General features: G+C 35.9%; 2 protein-coding genes across 4 annotated transcripts in view; both read right to left on the reverse strand.

The window, feature by feature from the left end:
- fbxw11a (F-box and WD repeat domain containing 11a) overlaps positions 1-10,353 on the reverse strand; it is a 26,326-nt gene extending 15,973 nt beyond the window's left edge. For 2 of the 3 annotated variants that reach the window (XM_048202731.1, XM_048202732.1), the window contains exons 1-3: positions 10,203-10,344; positions 3,524-3,628; positions 2,230-2,298 (exon numbers count right to left, since the gene is read on the reverse strand). In XM_048202731.1, the coding sequence (XP_048058688.1) occupies positions 2,230-2,298; positions 3,524-3,628; positions 10,203-10,241 (213 nt within the window). In that variant the 5' untranslated portion in view covers positions 10,242-10,344. Of the gene's footprint in view, positions 1-2,229; positions 2,299-3,523; positions 3,629-10,202 lie in introns of all 3 variants that reach the window. The other variant, XM_048202733.1, reaches the window with a different exon arrangement.
- A 1,081-nt stretch (positions 10,354-11,434) lies between these two features.
- Positions 11,435-21,900, reverse strand: etf1a (eukaryotic translation termination factor 1a). The gene is made up of 12 exons (XM_048202734.1): positions 21,744-21,900; positions 21,308-21,401; positions 18,791-18,966; positions 17,406-17,545; positions 17,186-17,324; positions 15,585-15,775; positions 15,168-15,297; positions 14,240-14,413; positions 12,378-12,442; positions 12,094-12,241; positions 11,914-11,996; positions 11,435-11,593 (listed from the first exon to the last, which is right to left on the reverse strand). Exons 2-11 carry the CDS (start codon positions 21,391-21,393, stop codon positions 11,914-11,916), a joined length of 1,332 nt encoding a protein of 443 aa, XP_048058691.1. The 5' UTR covers positions 21,394-21,401; positions 21,744-21,900; the 3' UTR covers positions 11,435-11,593.
- Positions 21,901-26,765: the final 4,865 nt, after the last annotated feature.

Genomic DNA, 26,765 nt, shown 5'->3' on the forward strand with positions numbered 1-26,765 from the left:
GACATCCTGAAGTAAACTTTGAAACGCTCGGGATAATCACGCAGCTCCTTGATGAGGTGAACTCTCCTTTCTCTCTATGCAATCTCGAAATTGGATGGACCCAATATTTCCTCTTTTTAAAGAGAGAGAGGACAACTAACTAGCGATTTTTTTCGCAACGCATTCATTAATACGCATTGGACTCAGTGTGCAAGGTCTCTGTGCGTGACGAATTTTTAGGATTACGAATACGAAAAAACGCATCCAAAAATTTTGGACTCAGTGTGCAAAGGCCTTAAAGCCGAGTTCAGACTGCACGATTTTAGCCCAGATTTTTGCTCGCATACAGGTTGAGAAATTGCCAACAAATGCCTGAAATCACAAGCAAATCAGTGCTCGTTCACGCGAGTGACAATCACGCAGTGTGAATGAGCAAAGACGCGATCTGAGAGAATCGCCGACGAGTCGCCGACGCCCGTGAGATAATTGGCATGCTAAATATCTTGTTATTCTTGTTTTTGCTGCAAATCAGCTGCAAATCAGTGCACAGACAATTCGAATACCATTTTTAATAATAATCCCAGTCTCACGTGAGAACTCTGGTCTTGCATGCGTGATATTGCGTTGTTTCCTCGTCACATCTCGCGTGTTTGGTTGTGAAACGTAGTTTGTGTGCCAGACAGAGTTGTCGGCGATTCTTCCTATTGTAAAGTCATGCATTGTGAAACCTTCTGTCGCCGATCCATCATGCAGTGTGAACACAGAAGCGACTGAATGCTGGCCAAGATAGTCATGCAGTGTGAAAAGAACAGTGACCCGACTACTTTGAAAATCGTGCAATCTGAACTCGGCTTAAGTTTAATATAACATCTGTTTAACTTATGACATGAAAGTAAGGTTAATAATATAACTTAGATTACACATTTTTCAGTTTTACTCAAATTAGGGTGATGCAAAAATGAGTACACCCCACAACAAAAACTACTACATCTAGTACTGTGTATGGCCTCCATGATTTTTAATGACAGCACCAAGTCTTCTAGGCATGGAATGAACACGTTGGCGACATTTTGCAACATCTATCTTTTTCCATTCTTCAAGAATGACCTCTTTTAGAGAGGATGGAGAGTGATGCTCAACTTGTCTCTTCAGAATTCCCCATAGGTGTTCAATTGGGTTCAGATCAGGAGCCACTGAATTACTTTCACCCTGTTCTTCTTCACAAATCCAACAGTGGCCTTAGATGTGTGTTTAGGATCATTGTCATTTTGAAAAAGTGCAGGACGACCAAGGGCACGGAGTGATGGTAGCATCTTCTCTTTTAGTATAGAGCAGTATATCTGTGAATTCATGATGCCATCAATGAAATGCAGCTCCCTGACATTTATCTTGGTCTCATCACTCCAGAGTTTAGAGTCCCAGTAGTCTTCATCTTTGTCAGCATGGGCCCTGGCAAACTCTAGGCGGGCTTTTTTGTGCCTGGGCTTTAGGAGAGGCTTATTTCGTGGACGGCACCCATGCATGCCATTCCTCTGCAGTGTACGCCGTATTGTGTCATGGGAAATAGTCACCCCAGTTTGGATTTCTACTTCTTTAGATAACTACAGTGAACTTGCATGCCAATTTTCTTCAACCCTTCTCATCAGAAGACGCTCCTGTCGAGGTGTTAACTTCCGTGGACGACCTGGATATCTCTGTTAGATGGTTGCAGTTCCATCTTTTTTAAATTTTTGTACCACTTTTGCTACAGTATTCTGACTGATAAGTAAAGCTTTGCTCTCGGGTCGGGGACATTTCTATTCCATGTGTTGCCATTGCTGACAGCATGAAATGGGAAGGGCTTTTAATACCCTTTTATAGTCAGCTCTCTGCTGGACACCTGTGTAATGAATAATTAGACTCACCTGTGGTTGAATTCTTGTTAAATTAGACATCTGTAGTCTAAAATTTAGCTTTGCTCCAGAGACTTTCAGTGGGGTGTACTCATTTTTGCATCACCCTAATTTGAGTAAAATTGAAAAATCTAAGTTATGTTATTAAGCTTATTTTCATGTCATAAATTAAACAGATGTTATATTAAACTTAGTCTTGTCAACATTTTGGAAATTGTTTTTGTGTTCATTGAGATATTTTTATCATTTAAATTAATTATAAGGTTAACTTTAAAATGTTACTTTTTAAAGGGGGTATACTCATTTATGCTGAGCACTGTATGGAACAGAATCAAGCACATTACACACACATACACACCTTGAACACTGTTGTCTTCTTTGGTGAGATGTCATCTGTGTTATTCTGTGACTCCATCACCGTTATGTTCTAGAGAGAGACACACAAGAGAGAGAGGGACAGGTGTTAAACGTGTGTCTGAATGAATGCTGGGTGGAGCATTCAGAATGGTGCATTCTGGGTAAAACATTCCAAAATCATGATCCACTCTTATAAAGAACAGAATATGTGGGAGAGAAGGAGCTTGAGGGCAAGTGGGAGGAGCTTTATTTTAGGCTGAACTATTGCTTTAACTGGATCAGTCGGCTCATCGTGTGCTTAGTTCTGTGTTCAAACACACAGTGAGTCCTAATCACACAAACGGTATCAAAACAAATAAGTACATGCGTTTGCAACTTTGAAAAAGTAAACACAAGAAAAAGACAGACAGCTGAACTGATGAAACTTGACGCAAATACACACTAACTAACAGCCATCCTTAAACATGCACCGTGGCCCTAAAAAATATCTGGACACTTATATCACACATACAAACAAAATATCAGTATCTTCACAAATGTTCACATTTTTTTATGTTTGAAGTTTCAATGTGTTTGAATCAGATGGTGTTTTGGTGATTTTTCAGTATATGTATGAAGTGTGTTCGACTTGAAGTGGCCGGTGTGAGACATCAAAGCACCGTGAGAGCGATTAGAGCAGTTGGCTCCGTATGCTTTCCAATCACTCTCGCTGTATTTTCATGTCATACACCGATCGGTCTGTGCAGCGCCGCTTCAAGTCGAACAAACCTAGTAAATATTAACATCACGATCCAATAACCAGAAACAAACACAATACCGATGGTCTATTTCAACACTATAAGCTGCCAATTGACTTTTAGTAAACTTTTAGCAAATGTCTGTGTGTGTCTCTGAAAGGAGGGTGAGATTGAAGAAAACACAGACAGGCAAGCAGAAAGACACACAGGGACAGAGAAAGATAGAGACAGGACGGCAGCAGACAGGTGAAAGCAGACAGACAGAATCTATGTCCTTCCTGCTCAGGTAAACTGCACTTCCTTTTCAATTTTCTCACAAGATCCAGGCTAATTATACAGACTGAATATGACGACCATTTACAGCTCACTAAACTTAGACATGTACAAATTTAAAGTCATGACACATCTCCATATATATCAGTCGACCGCTCATCACATCGACAGACAAGAAGCCAAGACACACAGACACACGATCAGTGCATGAGACAGACAGACAGACAGACAGGAGGAGAGGAGCAGAGAGGAGAGGAGAGGAGCTACTGAAGAGAAGAGCAGAACCTGGTTGTGTGCGCGGGAGGAGGGGAGGCTCTGCAGGCATCTGAGAGCACACAGACTCTCTGCCACCGACGAACAACCCAGCCAGACAGAACGAGGCAAAGAACACTGTGTGAGAGAGAGAGAGCGAGAGAGAGAGAGAGAGAGGCAGAGAGAGAGAGAGAGAGAGAGAGGTGAAGATGTAGTAGAAGGGAAAAACAGAATGGGAATATGCCATAAGAGAGAAAGAGAGGCAAAACAGAGAGAGAAAATGAAGGAAAGAAGAAACAAATAAAGACCAAAAAAACAAATAAAGACCAAAAAAAAAAAAAAAAAAAAAAGCAGCAAACCAAGGAAGGGAAAAAAGACAAAAGAAAAGAATGAATGATGAGAACAATAGATAGAAGAACAAACATATCAAAGAAAGAAAGAAAGAAAGAAAGAAAGAAAGAAAGAAAGAAAGAAAGAAAGAAAGAAAGAAAGAAAGAAAGAAAGAAAGAAAGAAAGAAAGAAAGAAAGAAAGAAAGAAAGAAAGAAAGAGCATGCAAATAACAAAAGTAACGTGAGGGTCGTACAAGTGAAACAGCGTGAAAAATAGAAAAGAGGAGAGTCAGTGAGGAAAGTGAGGGGAAAAAAACAGTATTAGAGCAACAGTGAGCAACACACACACACACACACACACACACTCTTGTACATAGACCAACTCACACGATCATGAGTGAGCGGAGCTGAGAAGAGGGAGTGGCCTCATAAGCTCCTCCCCTTCTGCGCTCAAAAATATGACCTAGTTTAGAGTATGGATACGTGAACACAAACTTTACACAATCAAGACATTCATGCACTAGCGTGTGTATTCGTGCACGACACTCAATGAAATCTGAAGTCAAATGTAAAGAATCAATAGTTATCAATATTAGTTATTAATATACTTTCAAAGTTTGGAATCATTAAAAATGTTTTATTTTTTGAAAGAAGTCTCTAATGCTCACCAAGGCTGCATTTATTTGATCAAAAATAGTAATATTATAACAATTTAAAACAACTTTTCTATTTGAATACATTTTAAAATGTAATTTTTACCAGTCGTCATTCAATAATTCTAATATGCTGATTTAGACATTTAGATTTATTTATTACTCAGTGGTGTTAATAGGGTTGCGAAATTCCGGGAATTTTCAAAGCTGGAAACTTTCCATGGGAATTAATGGGAATATATGGGAATTAATGGGAATACAATTAACTACAATTTAAAATAATGGTTTTCTGTTTTGATATACATACATTTAATCCTGTGATCAAAGCTGAATTTTCAGCATCATTTCTCCAGTCTTCAGTGTCACATGATCCTTCAGAAATCATTCTAACATGCTAATTTGATACTCAGTTATCAATATTGGAAACAGTTGTGCTACTTAATATTTTTTATAACCTGTGATACTTTTTTCAGGATTCTTTGATCAATAAAAATTTAAAGAACAGCATTTGTTTAAACAGAAATCTTTTGTAACAAAATTGATGTGTGAAATTGATGAAAAAAAAAGTGATAATAAAGTGATATTGTTAGAAAAGATTTCTATTTTGAATAAATTCTGTTCTTTTAAACTTTTTATTCATCAATGAATCCTGAAAATAGTATTACAGGTTCCAAAAAAATATTCAGCAGCACAACTGTTTCCAACAATGATAACCGAGTATCAAATCATAGAATGATTTCTGAAGGATCATGTGACACTTAAATAAACTTTATTAACTATTGTCTTTGCTGCTGACCTTTGATGATCCATACTAATAAGCAAAAATGACTTTAGATAAACATCACATTTGTGTTTCATTTTTAATTGTTTAAGTAAGAGTGTTGAACTTTCTTCTACTGCATCTTTCACTTTTGGTGTGAAAAGGCCTTTTTTTTGGGGGGCAAAAACAGAACTTTTTTGTTATTAAAAATAAACAAGTAAGCTCAGCCCAGGTCAGAAAGAGTAACACAAAAGTAACGTAATGCATTACTTTCCATAGAAAGTAACGTAATTAGTTACTATGAAGGGTAACTCAATTTGTAATGCATTACTTTTAAAAGGTAACGTGCCCCAACACTGTTATGACTTATTAATTAATGTAATGTAATGTAATGTAATGTAATGTAATGTAATGTAATATGGGTCATTCTGTGTCAAATCAATCAACTTCCGCTGAGTAATTTACTTAGTAATCCATTATTTTGTAGAGAGTGGGGTGTAAAGATTTGGGATCCATATTACAGGGGGCTAAAAAAATGACTTGAGAAAGATGGCAGCATCATTATTTTATTTTTACACAGAGATTGGTATGTCTAATATTAAAATCTGTTAACTTTCGCAATCTTTGTTGCATTATATGCCAACACTGACAGATCAAAAAAGGGAAAAAGCACTTCTTGTAAGTTTTGCCTGAAGTTTGCATGCCTGTAACTGAAGAAGTATTAAAGATATCCTTTTAGATTCTGGTTCTTAAAATTTTCTTTTGGTGTCCAATAAGGCCCAATATGGTTCATTTCCAGAGATATGGAGATCTCAATGTGGCTCCATGAGTAAACTGGCAAATTGTACACATTTTCAGTGGTCAAAAACCAAATGTGGGTCACTTGCCTACAGCTGATACTTTTTTTCCTTTTAAAGATGAATATCTGAGGAACGAATAATGTTGAAACTAGAAATGTGTTTCGTTTTCTTCTATCAACACAATTGCATAAACATTCCTATCTGAGTGCCATAAATAGTCTTTTTCCAAAGTGTGCATGCCTGTAACTCTAAAGATATTAATTATATCTTAATATCCTTCCAAATTCTTAATAAACTTTTCTTTTGTGATCTTCATTAAGGCCCTATATGGTTCAATCCCATAGATATGGGGATCCCAATGTGATGTCCAAATTGTTGAATTTTACTCATTTTCAAAAGGTCAAAAACTAAATGTGGGTCACTTTTCTTACAGCTGATACTTAATGTGTTTAAAGAAGGATGTCTGAAGAACAAATAATACTGAAGGCATCTTGATTCTATCAAAACAGCTGCATACAACATATCTCTCTGTAATTTTTTAGACGAGGACCTCTGGTTGAATCGACACGAAATGACCCATATATTCATAATTAATTTAATTTTTAATTTATAAAGCATTGAGATAATTAGATCAAATTGTTTATTTAAACCTTAAATTGATGTGAGTCAGTTTGGCCATTTCTTACCATCTCAGATCTTACTAGTTCACAAACTAATAATAACCATTCAGAGATCTGTATCCAAAACCTGTAATAAAAGAATAAACTCCTAATCCCATTCAAAACAAACCAGGCACTGTTTCTCCAGGCAGCTGGCCTAACAGAGAGGGTGTTGTTAAACTTAACCTAACATGACCCAAGATGAAGATCAGCATAATCATGACAGATCTGGAGAGACTGAGCTGGTTACGCCCTCTTGTGCAACATTTATATAGATTCATCTGTGCAACTGACTTATTAGGGAACAGATATGTAGAAATAGTTTAGTAACTAAATAATATAAATAGTGCTAATTAGTCATATAGTAGATGTTTTTATGCAAAGTGCATGTCATAATCACACTGGCATGTATAGACTGTGTAACACAGGATGCACATATAGACATTATTTAATATATGAAGTACATCAATAGAACATGTAGACTATAATAGAAAAATAATACTGCACACACAGACTGTATATGATGACATATGGGACACATAAGTGGTATTAAATACATGTTCTACATAGTAGGGAATATATGTTGTGTAGGGTATATGAAGCACAAACAGATATTGTTCAGATATTTGGATTCAACATATAGATTGTGATATAACAAGTTGAGTTCATTTGGATAGCGATTTTCACAACACTGTCTTCAAGCAGCTAATGTATACATGAAGCACATGTACGTGCGCAGACTGTGTTAAATGGAGCATATATACACTGTATAGTGAAGCTATATGAAGATATAAACACTGCATGTGATATATGAAGATCATGTAGACTATGTGATATATGAAATGATATAGATCAAATGAAGCAAATAGATTGTTTAATATATGAGGCACATACACATTGTTTAATATATGAAGCACATACAGATTGTTTAATATATAAAGCACATATAGATTGTTTAATGTATGAAGCTCATAGAGATCGTTTAATGTATGAAGCAGATATACATTGTTTAATACATAAAGCTTGTATATGTGATATATGAAGCTCATATGGATTATATGATATATGAAGAACAGCACATATAGATTGTTTAATATATGAAGCACATATAGATGGTTTAATATATGAAGCTCATATAAATCATTTAATGTATGAAGCACATATACACAAAGCTTGTATAGACTATATGTGATATATGAAGCACATATAGATTGTTTAGTATATGAAGCTTATATAGATTGTGATATTTGAAGCACATATAGATTGTTTAATATATATGAGGCGCAAATAGATTGCTTAATATACGAAGACCAAATAGACAGTGTATTAGAAAGAGCATATAGATTGGTTAATATATGAAGCGCACAGATTTTTTTAACATATGTAACTTGCATATTATAGATTGTTTAATATATAAAGCGCATATAGATTTTGTGATACTGTACATGAAGCTCATATCAACTATGTTTAATAAATGAAGCAGATATAGATTGTTTAATATATATAAAGCCCATTTAGACTGTGTAATATATGAAAAGCATATGTGATATGATTGTTTATTATATGAAGCTCAAGTCAAGTCATCTTTATTATATATAGCGCTTTATACAATACAAACTGTTTCAAAACAGCTTTTCTATAACAGGAAAATAATTCAATGATGCAAACAGAGCTCATACAGACTATATGTGATATATGAAGCACATATAGATTGTGATATTTGAAGCACATATAGACTGTTTAATATATGAAGCGCACAGATTTTTTTTAACAAATGTAACTTACATATTATAGATTGTTTAATATATAAAGCGCATATAGACTGTGATACAGTATATGAAGCTCATATAGATTGTTTAATATATGAAGCTCATATAGATTGTGATATTTGAAGCACATATTGTTTAATATATATGAAGTGCAAATAGATTGCTTAATATATGAAGACCAAATAGACAGCGTATTAGAAAGAGCATATAGATTGGTTAATATATGAAGCGCACAGATTTTTTTAACATATGTAACTTACATATTATAGATTGTTTCATATATAAAGCGCATATAGATTTTGTGATACAGTATATGAAGCTCATATCAACTATGTTTAATAAATGAAGCAGATATAGATTGTTTAATATATATAAAGCCCATTTAGACTGTGTAATATATGAAGAGCATATGTGATGTGATTGTTTATTATATGAAGATCAAGTCAAGTCACCTTTATTATATATAGCGCTTTATACAATACAAACTGTTTCAAAACAGCTTTACAATAACAGGAAAATAATTCAATGATGCAAACAGAGCTCATACAGACTATATGTGATATTTGAAGCACATATAGATTAATATATATGAGGCGCAAATAGATTGCTTAATATATAAAGATCAAATAGACTGCATATTAGGAAGAGCATATAGATTGTTTAATATATGAAGCGTACAGATTTTTTTTAAACAAATGTAACTTACATATAGATTGTTTAATATATAAAGCGCATATAGACTTTGTGATACAGTATATGAAGCTCATATAGATTGTTTAATAAATGAAGCTCATATAAACCATTTAATGTATGAAGCACATATACACAAAGCTTGTATAGACTATATGTGATATATGAAGCACATATAGATTGTTTAATATATGAAGCTCATATAGATTGTGATATTTGAAGCACATATAGATTGTTTAATATATATGAGGCGCAAATAGATTGTTTAATATAGGAAGACCAAATAGACAGCGTATTAGGAAGAGCATATAGATCGTTTAATATATGAAGCGCACAGATTTTTTTTAACAAATGTAACTTACATTTTATAGATTGTTTAATATATAAAGCGCATATAGACTTTGTGATACAGTATGAAGCTCATATAGATTGTGATATTTGAAGCACATATAGATAGACTGTGTAATATATGAAGAGCATATGTGATATATGATAGTTTATTATATGAAGCTCAAACCAAGTCACCTTTATTATATATAGCGCTTTATACAATACAAACTGTTTCAAAACAGCTTTACAATAACAGGAAAATAATTCAATGATGCAAACAGAGCTCATACAGACTATATGTGATATATGAAGCGCCTATAGATAGCTTAATATATAAAAATTGATTTTGTAATATATGAAGACTGTGCACAACACATCAAGTGCTTATGATATATGAGGCGCATAGACTGCGATATATGACGCAGCTGTGCCGCAATGACGCTCCGATCCTCGAGCGAAACGCGAACGCTTCCTCGACATTCAGACGCGATATACTCGTCAAATTATGAGCGGAAAGTCAGTTTAGAGTCAAAACTAAAATAAATCATTATAGCGCAACATGATAACTGCCGAATGTTTTATATCGATTCAGGCCGCTGCTGTGTTTTTGTCCTCCTCCCTCTCTAGCCCGAGTAATACTGCATTACAATAAAAACAAACATCCACACCAGCACGAGCATCACATATTCAGACTGTGTCTTATATGTTGGTCCTCACGTACCATCAGCTCCAGGGTTTTGTCCTCCATGTCCGGATCCATATTATTGTTGTTCTGGTTGAATCCAACCGTGAAAATGGAAACCCGTCCGTGAACCCGAGTGAAGAGAGAAACAACAAACACCTACAAAACATGGAGAAACAATGCCATTAGAGCAGAATAAGAGTCCTTTTCCACAAATTCGCACCCGAGCATTATTACAAAGCTAATTCATTGTTAAAACATTAGTCATAAAACATTTTATTTTACATTTTACTCTCTATTTAAATAATATATATATATATATATATATATATATATATATATATATATATATATATATATATATATATATATATATATATATATATATATATATATATAAAGTACAATTGCAAAATTTTATTTTAATTCACTGTTTGCTTGTAAAATATATAAATTATTTTTTTTTAAATCTATTATGTAACTTTATTTCAAATATACAATATAATATATAACAAATTCGTCATACACATACATTTAAAAATTTTGGTCATAACCATATTAAGACTTTTGCTTTGCAACAGTGACATTTATTTCTGGTGAAGTATCCATAGTTGTATCAGGTTTCGAGGTCTGATTGGTCACGTGGCTCTACAGGACGTGTGTGAGAGGGCGGGGCCCTCTGCAGCTACTTTAAAATGCAGACTCTCTGGTTGGTCAAACGGAGATGAGAGGACGTTTGTGGTGAAGCATGCTTTCAGGTGATTGGCTCCTTCTGTTGTTGGGTCTTTCCCCATCAATAGAGAGAGATTGAGTAAGAAAAAAACAAAAACAAATCAACCCACAGGCCTCTTTAGATCTATCAGTCTTGCCAAATGAATTTATATCATTAATATTAATTCTGACTAATATAATCATAACTCTATGCCATTTTACTAGTGCCAGGCCCCTATATTGGTATTACAAGCGGCCCTCAGCCACCATTCACAGATAAATAACAGCATCAACACAGGCTATTTAAAACCCATACTGGTCGAGTGCCAATATTCATTGTATTTCTTAGTGTAATAAGAAGAAGAATGAGGAAAAGGTCTACAATAATGATCTTATAGTCCGGGACAGAAAAATAATTTCTCATTTTTCCCCCATAAATCCTAAATGTAATAATGTAGAAGCACAAGGTGAGATTTTATATTAGAATTGCACTTTTTTTGGGGGGGGGGGGGGGGGGGGGGGATATACAGAGCACACTTGAGTAAAACAGGACACAGAGGGAAGTTTCAGCATTTTCAAATTTATTTTGTTTCTCCCCCATTCTTTACATAAACCCATGTAAAAAATACCACACTGTCATAAAATACAGCAGCAGCGATTGCCAATAAAAAAAAAAACTCAAAGGAAGAGAACTAGTGGTGGATTCAGGGTGGAAAAATCTGGGGGGAGAAAAACAGAAAAAGGGTAAAAAGAAAAATAAACATTTCAAAATGAGTCCAAACGGTTTGAGAGATCTTTAATTCAAAACGGGAAGAGAATAAACAAAGTGAGTCCTGTCCAATCAGAATGCTCTAAGGCTGGGCCTCATGAATTATTCATGATGGCTCTGTCCTTCACTTGATTGACAGACGACACACTTCTCTTCTGAAACTGTGCATTTTGAGTATTGAGTGCACAGGTTCTCGGTAAGAAAGAACAATTTTTCTTTCCATTACTCCTCAAATCTTCACTTATTTCTCTCTAGCTCGGTCTCAACTACCTAGTAATCATCCAAGTCAAAAAGCTCATCATCTTCTGCCTGGTAGTCCAACCCCTGGAAATCCACTCGGTACCGCAAAATACCTGAGAGAGCAACACATTTTGGTAAATAAATGAACAATAAATCAACAGCTGACATGATAAATATCACCAAATGAAATAAATCCAGATTCAGCGTCACCTCCGATTCCTCCGAAACCCTTGACAAACTGCGACCCCTCTTGGCTTTTATCAGTCACGATCTCCAGAGTCGCGCCGAACTTCTTATAGCTATTGGCAAACCACTCCAGCAGCGGCATGACCTCGATGAGCTCGTGTTCCTGACCCGTCTGACGAAACAAACAAATGATCAGTGGCACAGTAAACATGATTCCTGTGCATCCGCTGTAAGAGATGACTAGGGCTGTCAACTGTGTAACAGTGTTAGGACGGTTAATTGGACCTTAGACACAGACACACACACACCTCTTTGTCTATGAAGTGGGACTTGTCCTTCTCTTGTTCTGGGGTCAAATGAATGACTTTCTCATCTGAAACACACAACAGTGAGTGAGACATTACAGAAAACACTTCCGCTTGACACAATCTAATCGATTACAATCTGTTGAAGCAACAACCGGCAGTAAAAACAAACACTGAATGCAAGTATGTGGGTTTATACTCTTTTAAAACTCATGTTTACACCGGACACACTTCAACACAGAGTTATACGGGACAAGAGGAAATAGTGAGTATAGCCCTTTAAAATAAGGTCTGATTAGTTAACATTAAAGAAATTAACTAACAATGAGCAATTCATTTGTCACAGTATTTATCTTTGTCAACATTAGTTATTAAAAATATTCCTGTTCATTGTTAGTTAATGTCCATTAAGTAATAAACAGATACAACTTTCAATTTCAATAATGTTTTAGTAAATGTTGAAATTACCATTAACTAAGATTAATAAATGCTTTAGAAGTATTTTTTCATAATTAGTTCATAATAAATGTTGTTGTTAATATTAACATTAGACTAATATTAACAAATGAAACCTTATTGTAAAGTGTTACCATTATGGTTAACTAAAAATAAAACCAAAATCATAAAAAAGTTTGTTACTTTGTTAAATAAAGTAAACTTTAAAGGTGCCCTAGAATTAAAAATTGAATTTACCTTGGCATAGTTGAAAAACAAGAGTTCAGTACATGGAAAAGACATACAGTGAGTCTCAAACTCCACTGTTTCCTCTTTCTTATATAAATCTCATTTGTTTAAAAGACCTCCGAAGAACAGGTGAATCTCAACATAACACCGACTGTTACGTAACAGTTGGGCTCATTAATATGTACGTCCTCAATATTTGCATATGCCAGCTCACGTTCAAGGCATTAGACAAGGGCAGCCAGTATTAACGTCTGGATCTGTGCACAGCTGAATCATCAGACTAGGTAAGCAAGCAAGGACAATAGCGAAAAATGGCAGATGGAGCAATAATAACTGACATGATCCATGATAACATGATATTTTTAGTGATATTTGTAAATTGTCTTTCTAAATGTTTCGTTAGCATGTTGCTAATGTACAGTTAAATGTGGTTAAAGTTCACATCGTTTCTTACTGTATTCACGGAGACAAGAGCCGTCGTTATTTTCATTTTTAAACACTTGCAGTCTGTATAATTCATAAACACAATTTCATTCTTTATAAATCTCTCCAACAGTGTAGCATTAGCCACGGAGCACTATCAAAATCATTCAGAATCAAATGTAAACATCCAAATAAATACAATACTCACATAATCCGATTTATGCATGCAGCATGCATGACGAACACTTTGTAAAAATCCATTTTGAGGGTTATATTAGCTGTGTGAACTTTGTTTATGCAATGATAGAGTCGAGAGCTCAGGAGGGGGGGGCGAGAGCGCGAGCAATTAAAGGAGTCGCAGCCTGAATCGGTGCATAGTTAATGATGCCCCAAAATAGGCAGTTAAAAAAATTAATTTAAAAAAATCTATGGGGTATTTTGAGCTGAAACTTCACAGACACATTCAGGGGACACCTTAGACTTATATTACATCTTGTAAAAAAACGTTCGATGCCACCTTTAACTGAAATAACGGTTTTTGATGCAATATCCCAAAATGCTGGAACACTGGATTGACCAATCAGAAGACAGGAATGAATTTCCTGAAGCGATTTAATTAGAGCTTATATGAAATGCCTTACAAGCGCTGACTAGCAAGAACATGAAAGGATCTTGAATCTGAGAGTGTGTTTGTAATAAACGTGTGTGTGTGTGTGTGTAACATTCTCGACCCATCCCCTGTGTGTGTGTTCATGTACCGTTCTCCAAGCCGTTGACCTCTGCGCCATGCATTCTCAGGACGTATCTCATTGTCTCCAAGTTTTCATAGACAATGAGAATTTCAACAGCTCCCATTTCCATCGCCTTCAGTGTGTCGTCCACGCCGAAACAATACTTCCCTGTGTCCTGACTGATCTCGTCGAAGTATCGCCCTGAGACACAGAAAAACACCATCAAAGCTTTCAGCTCCATTTAGGGTAACAAACTTGTGAAACATTTCCTTTAGCTTTTCATAAGTTTCATCCTACATTGTCTTTTAAAATCACTAAAGAAAACAGGGTAGTGGAAGAGCTGAATTTGCCAGAGAGAAATTAGCAGGATTAGAAGATCTGGTGCACATCATATGAACAACCAGGGTTATTATTATCATCTAAAACCAGTAAAACATTTTTGTTAATTGAAAAAAAAGTTGAAATACAATAAAATACAAATATTTGATAAACTAGAAACTAAAACTGACATAAATATAAAATTAATCATCTTGCATCTTGGATATTTTTAATTAAACAGGCACACATTCAACTTACAGTTTATTGTGTAAAAAACATTTTTGAAATGTCTTTTACATAAACATTTATGAAACATTACGTTTTGACTTTAAAGCGTGCAGCGCTCACATTCATTTTTTAAATCGTCGCCTTTTGAAGTTTGATATTCACATTAGGCCGTATCATGATTCCTGTTTTTCTGTCCTCAAATTTAAGACCTTTTGATAGGATAATTAAGACTTTCCTTATACCATTTTAAAAAATGTTTGGCCTTAAATATGATCAAACTAAATGTAACAGTTTTTAAAGACCTGTGGGTGTTTGCACACGCAAAACTAGTGTTACTTGGATTTAAGAATGATTTCTGAATACAGATTCATCCGATACAGGACTGCATCTGTGAGGATCAGTATTTTACCTATCAGCTTTTTCTCCTGTATGAATTTGACGTTGGACAGGACTTCAGCGGAGAGCTCAATGGCCTGATTGAAGCCATTCTCTCCTCCGTAAGAGATGTCGACCAGCTTCAACACTTTCGCTTGTAACCTCTGCAACCAATCACAGACAATGAACTGATGTTAGAGAGACAGACTTCAGCCAATCACAGAAAACTGCGATTTGTTCACATCCAATGATAAACTCTTTGTTCAGAACAGCACGATACTCTTACTTTTTCTGCAAAATAATGTAATTTCAATTCACATGCTATGCCTTAAGTACGCAGTATACAGTATTCTATTTGAAATAAAGCCATAGTAGAGTTTCTAAATGGGCGTTATATATAGGGCATTTAATTCAACTAATCAGAGTCAACAACAATACACTTTCTTCTTACCGGGTCGAACATGTCAGATTGGCTGAGCTCCGTTTTAAAATCTGCGGATCCGGCCAGCACCAGTCCGGCCACGTTGACTTTATCGTTGGACACGAAGAGCTGCACAGACGTCTCTGCCACCTTCCTCACGTAATTGTGTCTCTTCTCCATCCTTAACCGAGCGAAACGCAGCGCGGACTGACCTCCTCTTCCTGAGAGATAAAGTGGTATAAATACATTAAACCATTATACCATTAAAAGGGTTAGGTCACCCTAAAAATGAAAATTTTGTCATCAATTACTCACCCTCATGTCGTTCCAAACCTGTAAGACTTTCGTTCATCTTCAGAGCACAAAAGATGATCTTTTTCATGAAATCTGAGAGCTTTCTGACCCTCCATTGGAAGTCTATTTACCCAAAACTGACCGTTCAAAACATTCATAAAGAGATGGTAAAATAAATCCACATGAATTAAGCAGTTTAATCCAAGTCTTCCGAAGAAACACGATCGCTTTATGATGAAAAGACGCTTCAAAACATTCATAAAGAGATTCATAAAATACATCCATATCAATCGATCACTTTATATGATGAAGAGATTTAATTTAGGCTTTTATTCACATATAAACATTCATCAGCCAACATAAACAGAAGCTCAACCGTACTTGCTTGAAACTTCTCTGGTTCTTATGGAAGTTCAAATGTGATGGTATGACACACGCATGAACCTCATTGGTTCTCATGCTTGAGCTTCTGTGACCAAATATGAATGTTGTAAACATTGTAAGCTTGTGAATAAAAGCCTAAAATAAATCTGTTCATCACATAAAGCGATTGATTGATATGGATTTATTTTACAAATCTCTTTATGAATGTTTTGAAACGTCTTTTGGGTAAATAGACTTTCAATGGAGGGACAGAAATCTCTCAGATTTAATTAGAAATATCTTCATCTGTCTTTGGTGTTTGAAATGACATGAGAGTGAGTAAATGATGACAGAATTTTCATTTTTGGGTGAATTATGCTTTTAAACATGTGAGAACCAGGATTTGGATTTTCCCGATACATTAATAATGTGTTTAAGGAAAGGCAATAAAAAGATTATTGTGCCGATACTAGAAAAATCTGTGTTCATTCTATATTCTATAACATTCAAGAGCAGAAGACCAGAGAAAACTTGAGTAAAGAGGACACTGTTACTGGACAATATGGCTAAAAAGATGATTTAATATAACAAGAATGCAAAAAGTAAAATAAACAGTCAAATCTAGTTCAGAAAAATCACGGCATGTTTTTTACTAAGTAAACAAAAGAAAAGACAATCATTCCTATTTACATATGTAACTCTAATAATATCCCAACAGGCATTTGATGATGCAAATGAATCATTGAGTCAAGAGTTTGGAAATGAATCATCTTGATCAATTCTAACACCGATTTAGCTGATGAGCTCATAGTCACGGGTATCGAGACAAGAATGTTTGATGACACAATCTTTAGGAAACTTAATGGCTAAATACAAAAATCATCTTGATTTTATATCGGCAAAAAACATATTGCATATAATCTGAATATACGATGTATAGAAAACTTCATGGTAAAATGTCTAGGCATGATTACCGTGTTTTTTAGGAAGGTCCACAGTAAATTTGTGCAGCACGTCTCTGGTGTTTCCCTGTAGAGTCCCGAACAGAGCCCCGCTACCATCAATGACTATGAACCCAAACTTACTGTCGTCTGACAATAACGCCGTCAGAGCCTAGAGAAAGACAGAAGATTAAATATAGCATCTCAATTACAATGAGCTTTATGAAACACTTCGTTTGGATTGGGATTTTACCTCCGTGTGGAACTTGTTGTCACAGAGGTACAGGGAGGTGTTGATGGGTTTGAATGGCTCAAAATCGATGTTCACTTTCTTCTCTTTGCCTTCGTCTGTCACTATGGTGCCGCAGTAAACCACCAGACCATTATGAGGCACTACAGGAAACAAGAGACGCCAAACACACCAAAACCATCAATAGCGGATGAACCTCAAGATGTCGTGTGTGTCACGTCGTCTGCATGTTTGCAGAAGTCTCACATTGGATGAATGATGTGAACAAATATACAATACTTGAGTAAAAATGACTTGAAATGGCGTTCGCACTTCTGTACCGTGACATTTCTGGGTGAAATAGAATTTTCAATGAGATAAAAGGACATGAATCGATTATATTTTTCTCTAATCTATCATTACTTGACAATACTGTCATAGACTTTAACTATTGGAAATTTTTTTTTTTTTTTTTTTTTTTTACCAAAACACTGAAATGGAAAATAAAGTTTTCATTTAGCTAAAAAAAAAACAAAAAAAAAAAAAAAAATCAAAACTAAAGATTATTTAATAATTAATCAAATGTATTTAATAATGAACTCTAAATAAAACTGAGTAGTATATAAACATTTAAATTCATTTATGTTTCTACTCTAATTCGTTTTAAATGGTGGCTGTAATAAATACTTGTTTTCAAACATAAACTACATTAAATAATGAAGATGACTGGTTAAGTAAAAATATAATGAATATGTATTATAGTGCATGTATTAAGCAAAATGTTCCTCTCTAGAGTTTTTTTTTTTTTTTTTTTTTTGGCAAAAACAGAAAATTAATTTATTAATTTATTTTCGGTTACCGAAATTTCAGTGCATCACTAACTGGCAAGATTTCATAAAGGCTACATGAAGAGTCACAGAAAATGATGACTAAATTGCCCATTGATTAATGCTAATTTCCCATCTGTGTGCCCGAAAATAAGCTTCATTTTAAATAAATATCACTAAAACAAACTATTTTTGCTTTGGAATAATATGCATAGATGAACTGTGCACAATAAGATCATGAATGTGCATTCAGAAAGTTAAAAATTGTCAATTTGAAGGGTGATGTTGACTTTATATCCCATCTTATGATCAAAACAAACATTTTAACCATTAACATTCTTTTAGCCAGCAAAGCCTATAACAAAAAAGCACCAATTTTCCATCATAAATGTAAAATATGCACTTTATAGAAAGCACAATGTTATGGTTAGAGTCTATCAAACCTGTTCTCATATAATCAACTCAATAAAATCACTCAGCTATGTGAGCGGTCAGAACAACACAGGATTTGTCTCAAATGTCCTCGTTAAAAATGCAGGTGTGTTTGACTGTAATTAAAGAGAAGGACACACACACACTCACCTTTGTTATAGAGTTTGAGTCTCTGCTGGACTGAGGTAATGGCTCCCAACACTGACAGTCGGTTCACTCGACTCTTGATGTTTGACGCCGTACCGAACTCATCTGCCAACATCTTGGCCACTCTGGAGATCTGATCTTTAGGAGGAATGATGAGCGAGATCATGCTGGTCCCATTACTGACAGAAAGAAATACAAACTGCTATGTTATTCAACTCTACAAAACCATCAAACGGACAAATTACTGTAAATTAAATCATTTACAGTAAGAACAATGTCTCAATTTCAAAATCTAGTGAGCAGTCTTGAGGTTAACTCGCCATCTAAGAAGCAGCCTTTTAGCCCATTAAATGCCCCTTTTTGAACATAGATCTGAACTATAAATGGTTGTAGTTCATCAATGCTTTGGAATACAACCTAAGGTCTCTTTTTAAAGAAGACACTCAGCAGATTATTGCAGAAGTGAAAGCAGCTTCAAATAATGAAAGTGTAAAAAATGTTATAGAAAATCAATTTTACTGTACAGCAAATGTACCTTTTTAAAAAACATTTTTATCATACAAAATCTAGAGCTGCACGATTCTGGATGAATTGAGGATTACGTTTTTTTTTTTTTGTTGTTTCAAATAGAAATCACAATTTTCCCACGACTCATCATGAAGATGAGCCTGAATTTTTACCAATATTTTGTTTTGAATCAGTGGTTCGGAGCGCCAAAATCACATGAGTTCAGTAAACGAGGCTTCGTTTACATGATCCGAACCACTGATTCAAAACAAAAGATTCGTAAAGCTTCGAAGCAATGTTCTGAAATTGTCCGTCACTTAGATATTGTTGAAAAGTCGTTATTTTGGGGATTTTTGGCGCACAAAAACTTGTCGCTTTATAATATTAAGGTTGAACCACTGCGCTCACATGAACTGATTTAAATATGTCTTTAGTAGCTTTCTGGATCTTGAGAGGTTCAGTGACGTTGCTGGCAATAGAGGCCTCACTGAGCCATCAGATTTCATCAAAAATATCTTAATTTGTGTTCTGAAGATGAACTAAGGTCTTACGGGTGTGGAACGACGTGAGGGTGAGTAATTAATGACAGAATTTTCATTTTTGGGTGAACTAACCCTTTAAGTGTAATAACATATTTTGCAGTTTGCCATCTTGGATGGATTTTTCCATCATGATGCATTCTGGGATTGCCTTCTCTATATGTGATGGATCAGCTTTTGTACCTATGATTACTTATAATGGTGCCTAGGTGGGCAGCTCACTAGATTTTGGAATGGAGTCAAAAAGACACAAAGAGGTCAAAGGCCACAGTATTGTCAGCTGACAAAAGTGTCATTTCTAGAGTTCTCTTACACAAACACACACATATAATCTGCAGCTAAAACAGAGACTGACTTCAAACATTCGGTTTATACCATCCACACTGAGATCTGAGGTGGAATCAGGGTCAAAACACAGAGAGAGCAGGACGCAGTTCAGTTTATTTACACACACACACACACACACACACGTGGCATGAAGGTCAGCGGCACTCATGCATGGAAAACAAAGAGTTTCGGTTTCTGAGGTGGGATTCAGCATACTTCATTTGTGCATGTGAGCATGAATAACTACTATCTTGCACACACACAGAATTTACCCTTGAATGAAGGTCTGTATTGTTGTGAAGCTCAACATAACTACCTGTCAGAATGAAAGCATGAGTGCCAAACGGCCATGCCGATGACGCATTTACACGCTCTGTAACACATGCAGCGGTTCTTCAAATAGACTTATGTACACAAGCTTTACCATTGATATAAAGCTCATGGATTTATAACCTCCATCCTAACACGACAGGTGAGTGAAGTGTAGAAAACAAGCATTAGCTTCCTCTCCAACTCCATTTCAAAATCCATGGCTGCCAAAAGGTAGTTTGTAGGTTCAAATCCAGCACAAGCTGATCATGAACAAGTCTCTTATCTGAACTTATAAAGAGTGCACTGTTTAATGAGTAATTATAGTTATTATGAGGCACTAAACATACACACACACACACACCTGTTTGAAACTCACTGTGATTCAAAACTTAAACACACACACACAAATAAAGTCCAAACTGAAGTATCAGACAGAGCTGCCCGGACCTGCGGCTGGAGTAACTAGTCATTAGTGGTTTTTACTAAAGCAGGAACCACCATTACTATTGCTCATACTTAAATGTTAGGGATTAGGAATCCGAAAACCCAATTGAACCATCTCTGTATGTGTGTGTGTGTGTGTGTGTGTGTGTGTTGTTGTTGTTGTTCTGCAACGTTGTGCTTCAGATATGAATGACACCAAATATATATGTATAGTTGCAAGCATGTTATTTATAAGGTGGCGAGTAATGAATGAACCCTCGTGGGGGTTTGAAACTACAACCTTTCATTTAGCAGTTCAGAACCACTGAACTAACACACGTTAAAAAAAAACTTTAAGTCACATATGTTTCCTGTTTATCTCCAACACACACTTCTACACAAACTCTCTCACCCTCTCGCCGCTTCCAGACTCTTGATGAGTTTCTTGATCTTCCAGATTTCAACATTTCTGTCAGCCGCGTTCGGATCATCTGCCATCTTCAGTCCTACAACAGCGGAAAGAAACTGCCGTTAAAACCGGGACTGACCCGTGTGTGTGTGCGCGCGCGCGCGCGTGCGTGTGTCCTGCCCGGACGAGCGCGTCCACACTAGCGATCGGTGACTTCGCCGCCCTTTAAGGACGTACTAACAAAAACTACAACAAAGTACCATGGTGTTACCCTGATTTTCGAACGTGTACCTCGGCCCGAGGTGTTATTCTATTATTTGAAGTACATTTGAGTACGATTTTAATATGGTGACTGTCGTAGTACACCATCAAAGTACTTCATATCCTCTTTAAAACCCCAAATAAACCTCTATGTAACATATACGTTCATTAAAAATACCTGACTCTGTCCCTCCGGTTTCGGTCGGTCGGTCGGTCTGTCTGTTCTACACGCGTCACGCCGCCGCCGGTTCCTGCGGATACACGTGGGAGGAGGAGCTTCAGTGGTTCACTTCCTAGTTACCTGCATAGAAACCGTAGGGCGCCAAAGGAGTCCAGCGGCTTTCTATGACACGTACGGCGGTTATTCCTCCAGGGGGCGCTCGGTGGCCCAGAGAGCGAATCCTCCATTGAGCCACATTCAAATCTCAGGAAGTTTTGTGTAAACAAGACGCTAGAAGAATTGTTACACGAGAAAAATGAGCAGACAGGGTTGAATAAAAATTCACACCTGAATAAAAATACAAAAAAAAATTTGAATTTAAAATTTACAGTGGTGAGTTCAAAGAATAAATATAGTATTAAGGTATAGATCATTTCCGGGCCGCTCTAAGACCCGCCCACTTTACACTATAACTTCCCATTCTAGCAGCTTATTCTATTTCTACGGTAGAAACAGCGTCAGTACTGCGTTTTGATTGGCTAAGAGTTGTGCCGGAAGGCGGAAATGTACAGAATTTAACCGAGAAGGGGTGAATGGGAAATGTAGTTGGATGTTGTTGTTTTTTATGCTGTTTAAAATAAATTATAGGTTTAAATAGCATGATAAGTACTTTAAAAAAAAAAAGTTATGAATCGAGTACATGTCCTGATGTCCAGTAATAATAATAATAATAATAATAATAATAATAATGCATTTGAAATAATGATAATTATATATTATAATAATATATTAATTAGATCCTTACTTCAATTCTACTTTTTTTGTCTTGTTATCATTTGTTTTGTGTAATAATGCTTTGGCAATATTGTATGTAAACATAATCATGCCAATAAGGTACTTTAAAATGAAAATTGAAATAAAAAGTAGTACCACTGTTCTTTTCTGATTTTTGTTTGTTTGTTTGTTTATTTTGTTGTTGTTGTTTTCTGGTCATTTTAGTCACGGTTTTATTCACTAAAACCGTAGGCTATAGCTAACATTCAACATACTCAGAAGTCGCAGTAAAATAATGTAATAACTTATTTTCAGTCCGATTATTCTACTCATAGGACGTTGAAGACGATATAATTTCTCCCTATGTTTGTTGTAATGTCTCATTGACCACTTACAGACTGAAAGGCTGCATCTGAAATCACATACTCTCTTGAGCAGGTACTTATTTTGAAATAGCCTAAATTACTTCACGGCCGCTAAAAAAGTACATTCAATCTAGTATGAATGTGTGTAGTATGAATGTAATCCGGACGTACTACATTTGCCATGTTGTCATCATCATGTGACCTACCAGCATCAGTTGCATTGCTTCACTGCCATTCACAAATCCTCTCCCATGGCCTCATGGAATAGAAAAGTGTCCATCGTATGCACACTTCAGAATCTCACCAGAAGTAGAAGGTCATCCAGGTACTTTTTGCCTACTCTTTTATGAGCACTGTGAATTCAAACATACTTTTTTGTCATATGCTGTTTTTCACCTACTATTTAGTAAAGAAGTATGCAATTTTGGATGCAGCCTGAGTTTCAGGAGAGACAACTGCATTTACTACCAGCAGAGGGCGACATTGTCTCTCACATGCTGCATCTCATTTGTTGAACAAACACATAGCCTACCCTAAACTAAGCTGATTATTCATGGCAGTGTTTTGTTAGACTTGGAAATGAAATCTTAAGACTTTATTGTTTGCATATTTCTGTGTTTTCTATTGTGAAATACAGGTTTATTCTTTGCTGTGACTGGAAACAGCAGGCAGCTCAAAAGGATTGATATTCAAGTATTGTAAATGTTTTGGATTAAAGTGTTAGTGTTTCTTTTCTGCCTTTTGATTGTTATCCACTATTGCATATTGTTGTCACAGTTCAATCATAACTCACAAAGAAACTGTTAATTGTTTTTTGCATCTTGCCTAGTAAACCGTGTACGCATACACTATTGAACATAAATGTACGACACAGTGTGTATTGCAAAGCATCCTGTGTAGTCACAACAATTCACACGCCAATTCACAGTACTTTGATCATTTTGCATTTTTATATGTTTCACAGACAAGTCCCAGACTAAAATGCATGTTTGAGCTATTTTAACTGAAAGCAACTTGCACTGTCATATCTTAAAATAATGTCAGTGCCATTGTTTTTTTTCTAAAGCACGTTTATAAAAGCTACTTAAATGTCCTAATTGAACTAAGACTGAATCCTAGCTTAATCTAAGCCCTGTCTGTGAAACCAGGCCTTAGTGTTTTTGCTGGTTTACACACAGCCTCAGGTATTTGGGCCTATTTCCCTTTGCAGGCCAAGAAAATCCCGGCTGAAACTGTCTGTGATAATAGCGATTTAAGGAGGATAATCTTAGCAATTCTCGTCTCAAACACTTCTGAACACCCTGAGACCGAAGCGCACACCCGCTGATGCTCGGGGTTATTTTGGGAAAGTTGGATGCGTCTCCTGGAGGGTGTGAGGACGTTTGCTCCCGGTGAGAGTCAGGTCAGCATTTACGAGCGCAGAGACTGCTGCAGTTATCAGAGGAGGCAGATGGTCATTACCACTGCAGCTCTCGCTCTCATAACGCATGTGTGCCTGCGAGACTGGTACATCAGCACTGGAATTATTAGACTATAAAAACCCGAATCATGTTTTAACGTCATGCTGAATTAAATGCCATGGCTTTTATTCTGGAAATAGACTGAAACTGATTTGGCAAACAGAAGGACAAGGGGTCACAGGGGGCCTGTGTTCTACTGATTGTGCACTTGCATTTCTACTCTCATATCTATAAATTAAAGTATCCATCTTATTTTTAACGTAGCTTACAGTAAAAGGCCCATTCACACAAAGAACGAACTGTAAAGATTTCTATATTAGCATTCACACCAACGGATGATAATGTTGCTTATTATAGTTGATATATTAGCATTCACACCAACGAACAATAACGTTCTGTTTATTATAGTCGCTATATTAGCGTTCACACCAACGGACGATAAAGTTGTTAATTATAGTCGCTATATTCGTGTTCACACCAATGGACGATAATGTTGTTGTTTATTATAGTCGCTATATTAGCGTTCACACCAACGGACGATAATGTTGTTGTTTATTACAGTCGCTATATTAGCGTTCACACCAACGGACGATAAAGTTGTTTATTATAGTCGCTATATTTGTGTTCACACCAATGGACGATAATGTTGTTGTTTATTATAGTCGCTATATTAGCGTTCACACCAACGGACGATAATGTTGTTGTTTGTTACAGTCGCTATATTAGAGTTCACACCAACGGACGATAATGTTGTTTATTATAGTCGCTATATTAGCATTCACACCAACGGACGATAATGTTATTTATTATAGTCGCTATATTAGCGTTCACACCAACGGACGATAGCATTCTGTTTATTATAGTCAATATATTAGCGTTAACACCAACGGACGATAATGTTGTTTATTATAGTCGCTATATTAGCGTTCACACCAACGGACGATAAAGTTGTTTATTATAGTCGCTATATTAGCGTTCACACCAACGGACGATAAAGTTGTTTATTATAGTCGCTATATTTGTGTTCACACCAATGGACGATAATGTTGTTGTTTATTATAGTCGCTATATTAGCGTTCACACCAACGGACGATAATGTTGTTGTTTGTTACAGTCGCTATATTAGCGTTCACACCAACGGACGATAATGTTGTTTATTATAGTCGCTATATTAGCATTCACACCAACGGACGATAATGTTATTTATTATAGTCGCTATATTAGCGTTCACACCAACGGACGATAGCATTCTGTTTATTATAGTCAATATATTAGCGTTAACACCAACGGACGATAATGTTGTTTATTATAGTCGCTATATTAGCATTCACACCAACGGACGATAATGTTTATTATACTCGCTATATTAGTGTTCACACCAACGGACGATAATGTTGTTTATTATAGTCGCTATATTAGCGTTCACACCAATGGACAATAATGTTATTTATTATAGTCGCTATATTAGCGTTCACACCAACGGACAATAATGTTATTTATTATAGTCGCTATATTAGCGTTCACACCAACGGACGATAATGTTTATTATAGTCGCTATATTAGTGTTCACACCAACGGACGATAATGTTGTTTATTATAGTCGCTATATTAGCGTTCACACCAACGGACGATAACGTTGTTTATTATAGTCGCTATATTAGTGTTCACACCAACGGACGTTAATGTTGTTGTTTATTATAGTCGCTATATTAGCGTTCACACCATGGACGATAACGTTATAGCTGTGGTGCGGACTTCACTATTCTAAGAGATTAGAAGAATTATTGAAACTTTATAGTTATCAGCCTTGGTGTGAATAGACCTTAAGGGCGATTGACCATTTGTAACTTGAACGCGCAAGTCTTCCGGTGTCATGAGAAATCAAGACCCCCAAGAATTGGGTCTCCTTTAGGACCCATGCAGTAATGCCTGATCAAAAGTTGTTATCGTGATGTCTTGACTAATTATAACCTATTTCACTATTGTATGATGTTTATTACAAAAAGTGCACAAACAGCATACGTGAAATACACAGTGAATGCCTGTGTACTGCAGTAATATTAATATCAATGCTTGACTTGATTTTAGTCAACATGCTGTTTCTCTATTGCATCATTTTCAGGAGCTCTGAATCGACACATGCAGCTTTCATGGGACGAATCCCAAACTAAACAGCCGAATTAAGATGCCTGTTTACTGGATAAACTCATCAGGAAGTATTTGAGACCAGCACAATCATCAATGCAATTCCTCCAAAGCTCTCCCCAAATTATTCAAACAGGAGCAGGACTAATCTGGTTTGCTCTTCCTCCATCATTTCATTAGATGTTATGGGGTGGTTTTAGAGGCCTTTGGGCCAAAACAGGGCCAAGGCAGAAACTCTGGCCAACAGATTTGTTCCAAATGGAAAAGCGTGGTACCAGATGACTCCGAGAGGAATG

Source organism: Megalobrama amblycephala, linkage group LG9, assembly GCF_018812025.1.
Source record: "Megalobrama amblycephala isolate DHTTF-2021 linkage group LG9, ASM1881202v1, whole genome shotgun sequence".
In the NCBI taxonomy this organism is placed as follows: Eukaryota; Metazoa; Chordata; class Actinopteri; order Cypriniformes; family Xenocyprididae; genus Megalobrama; species Megalobrama amblycephala.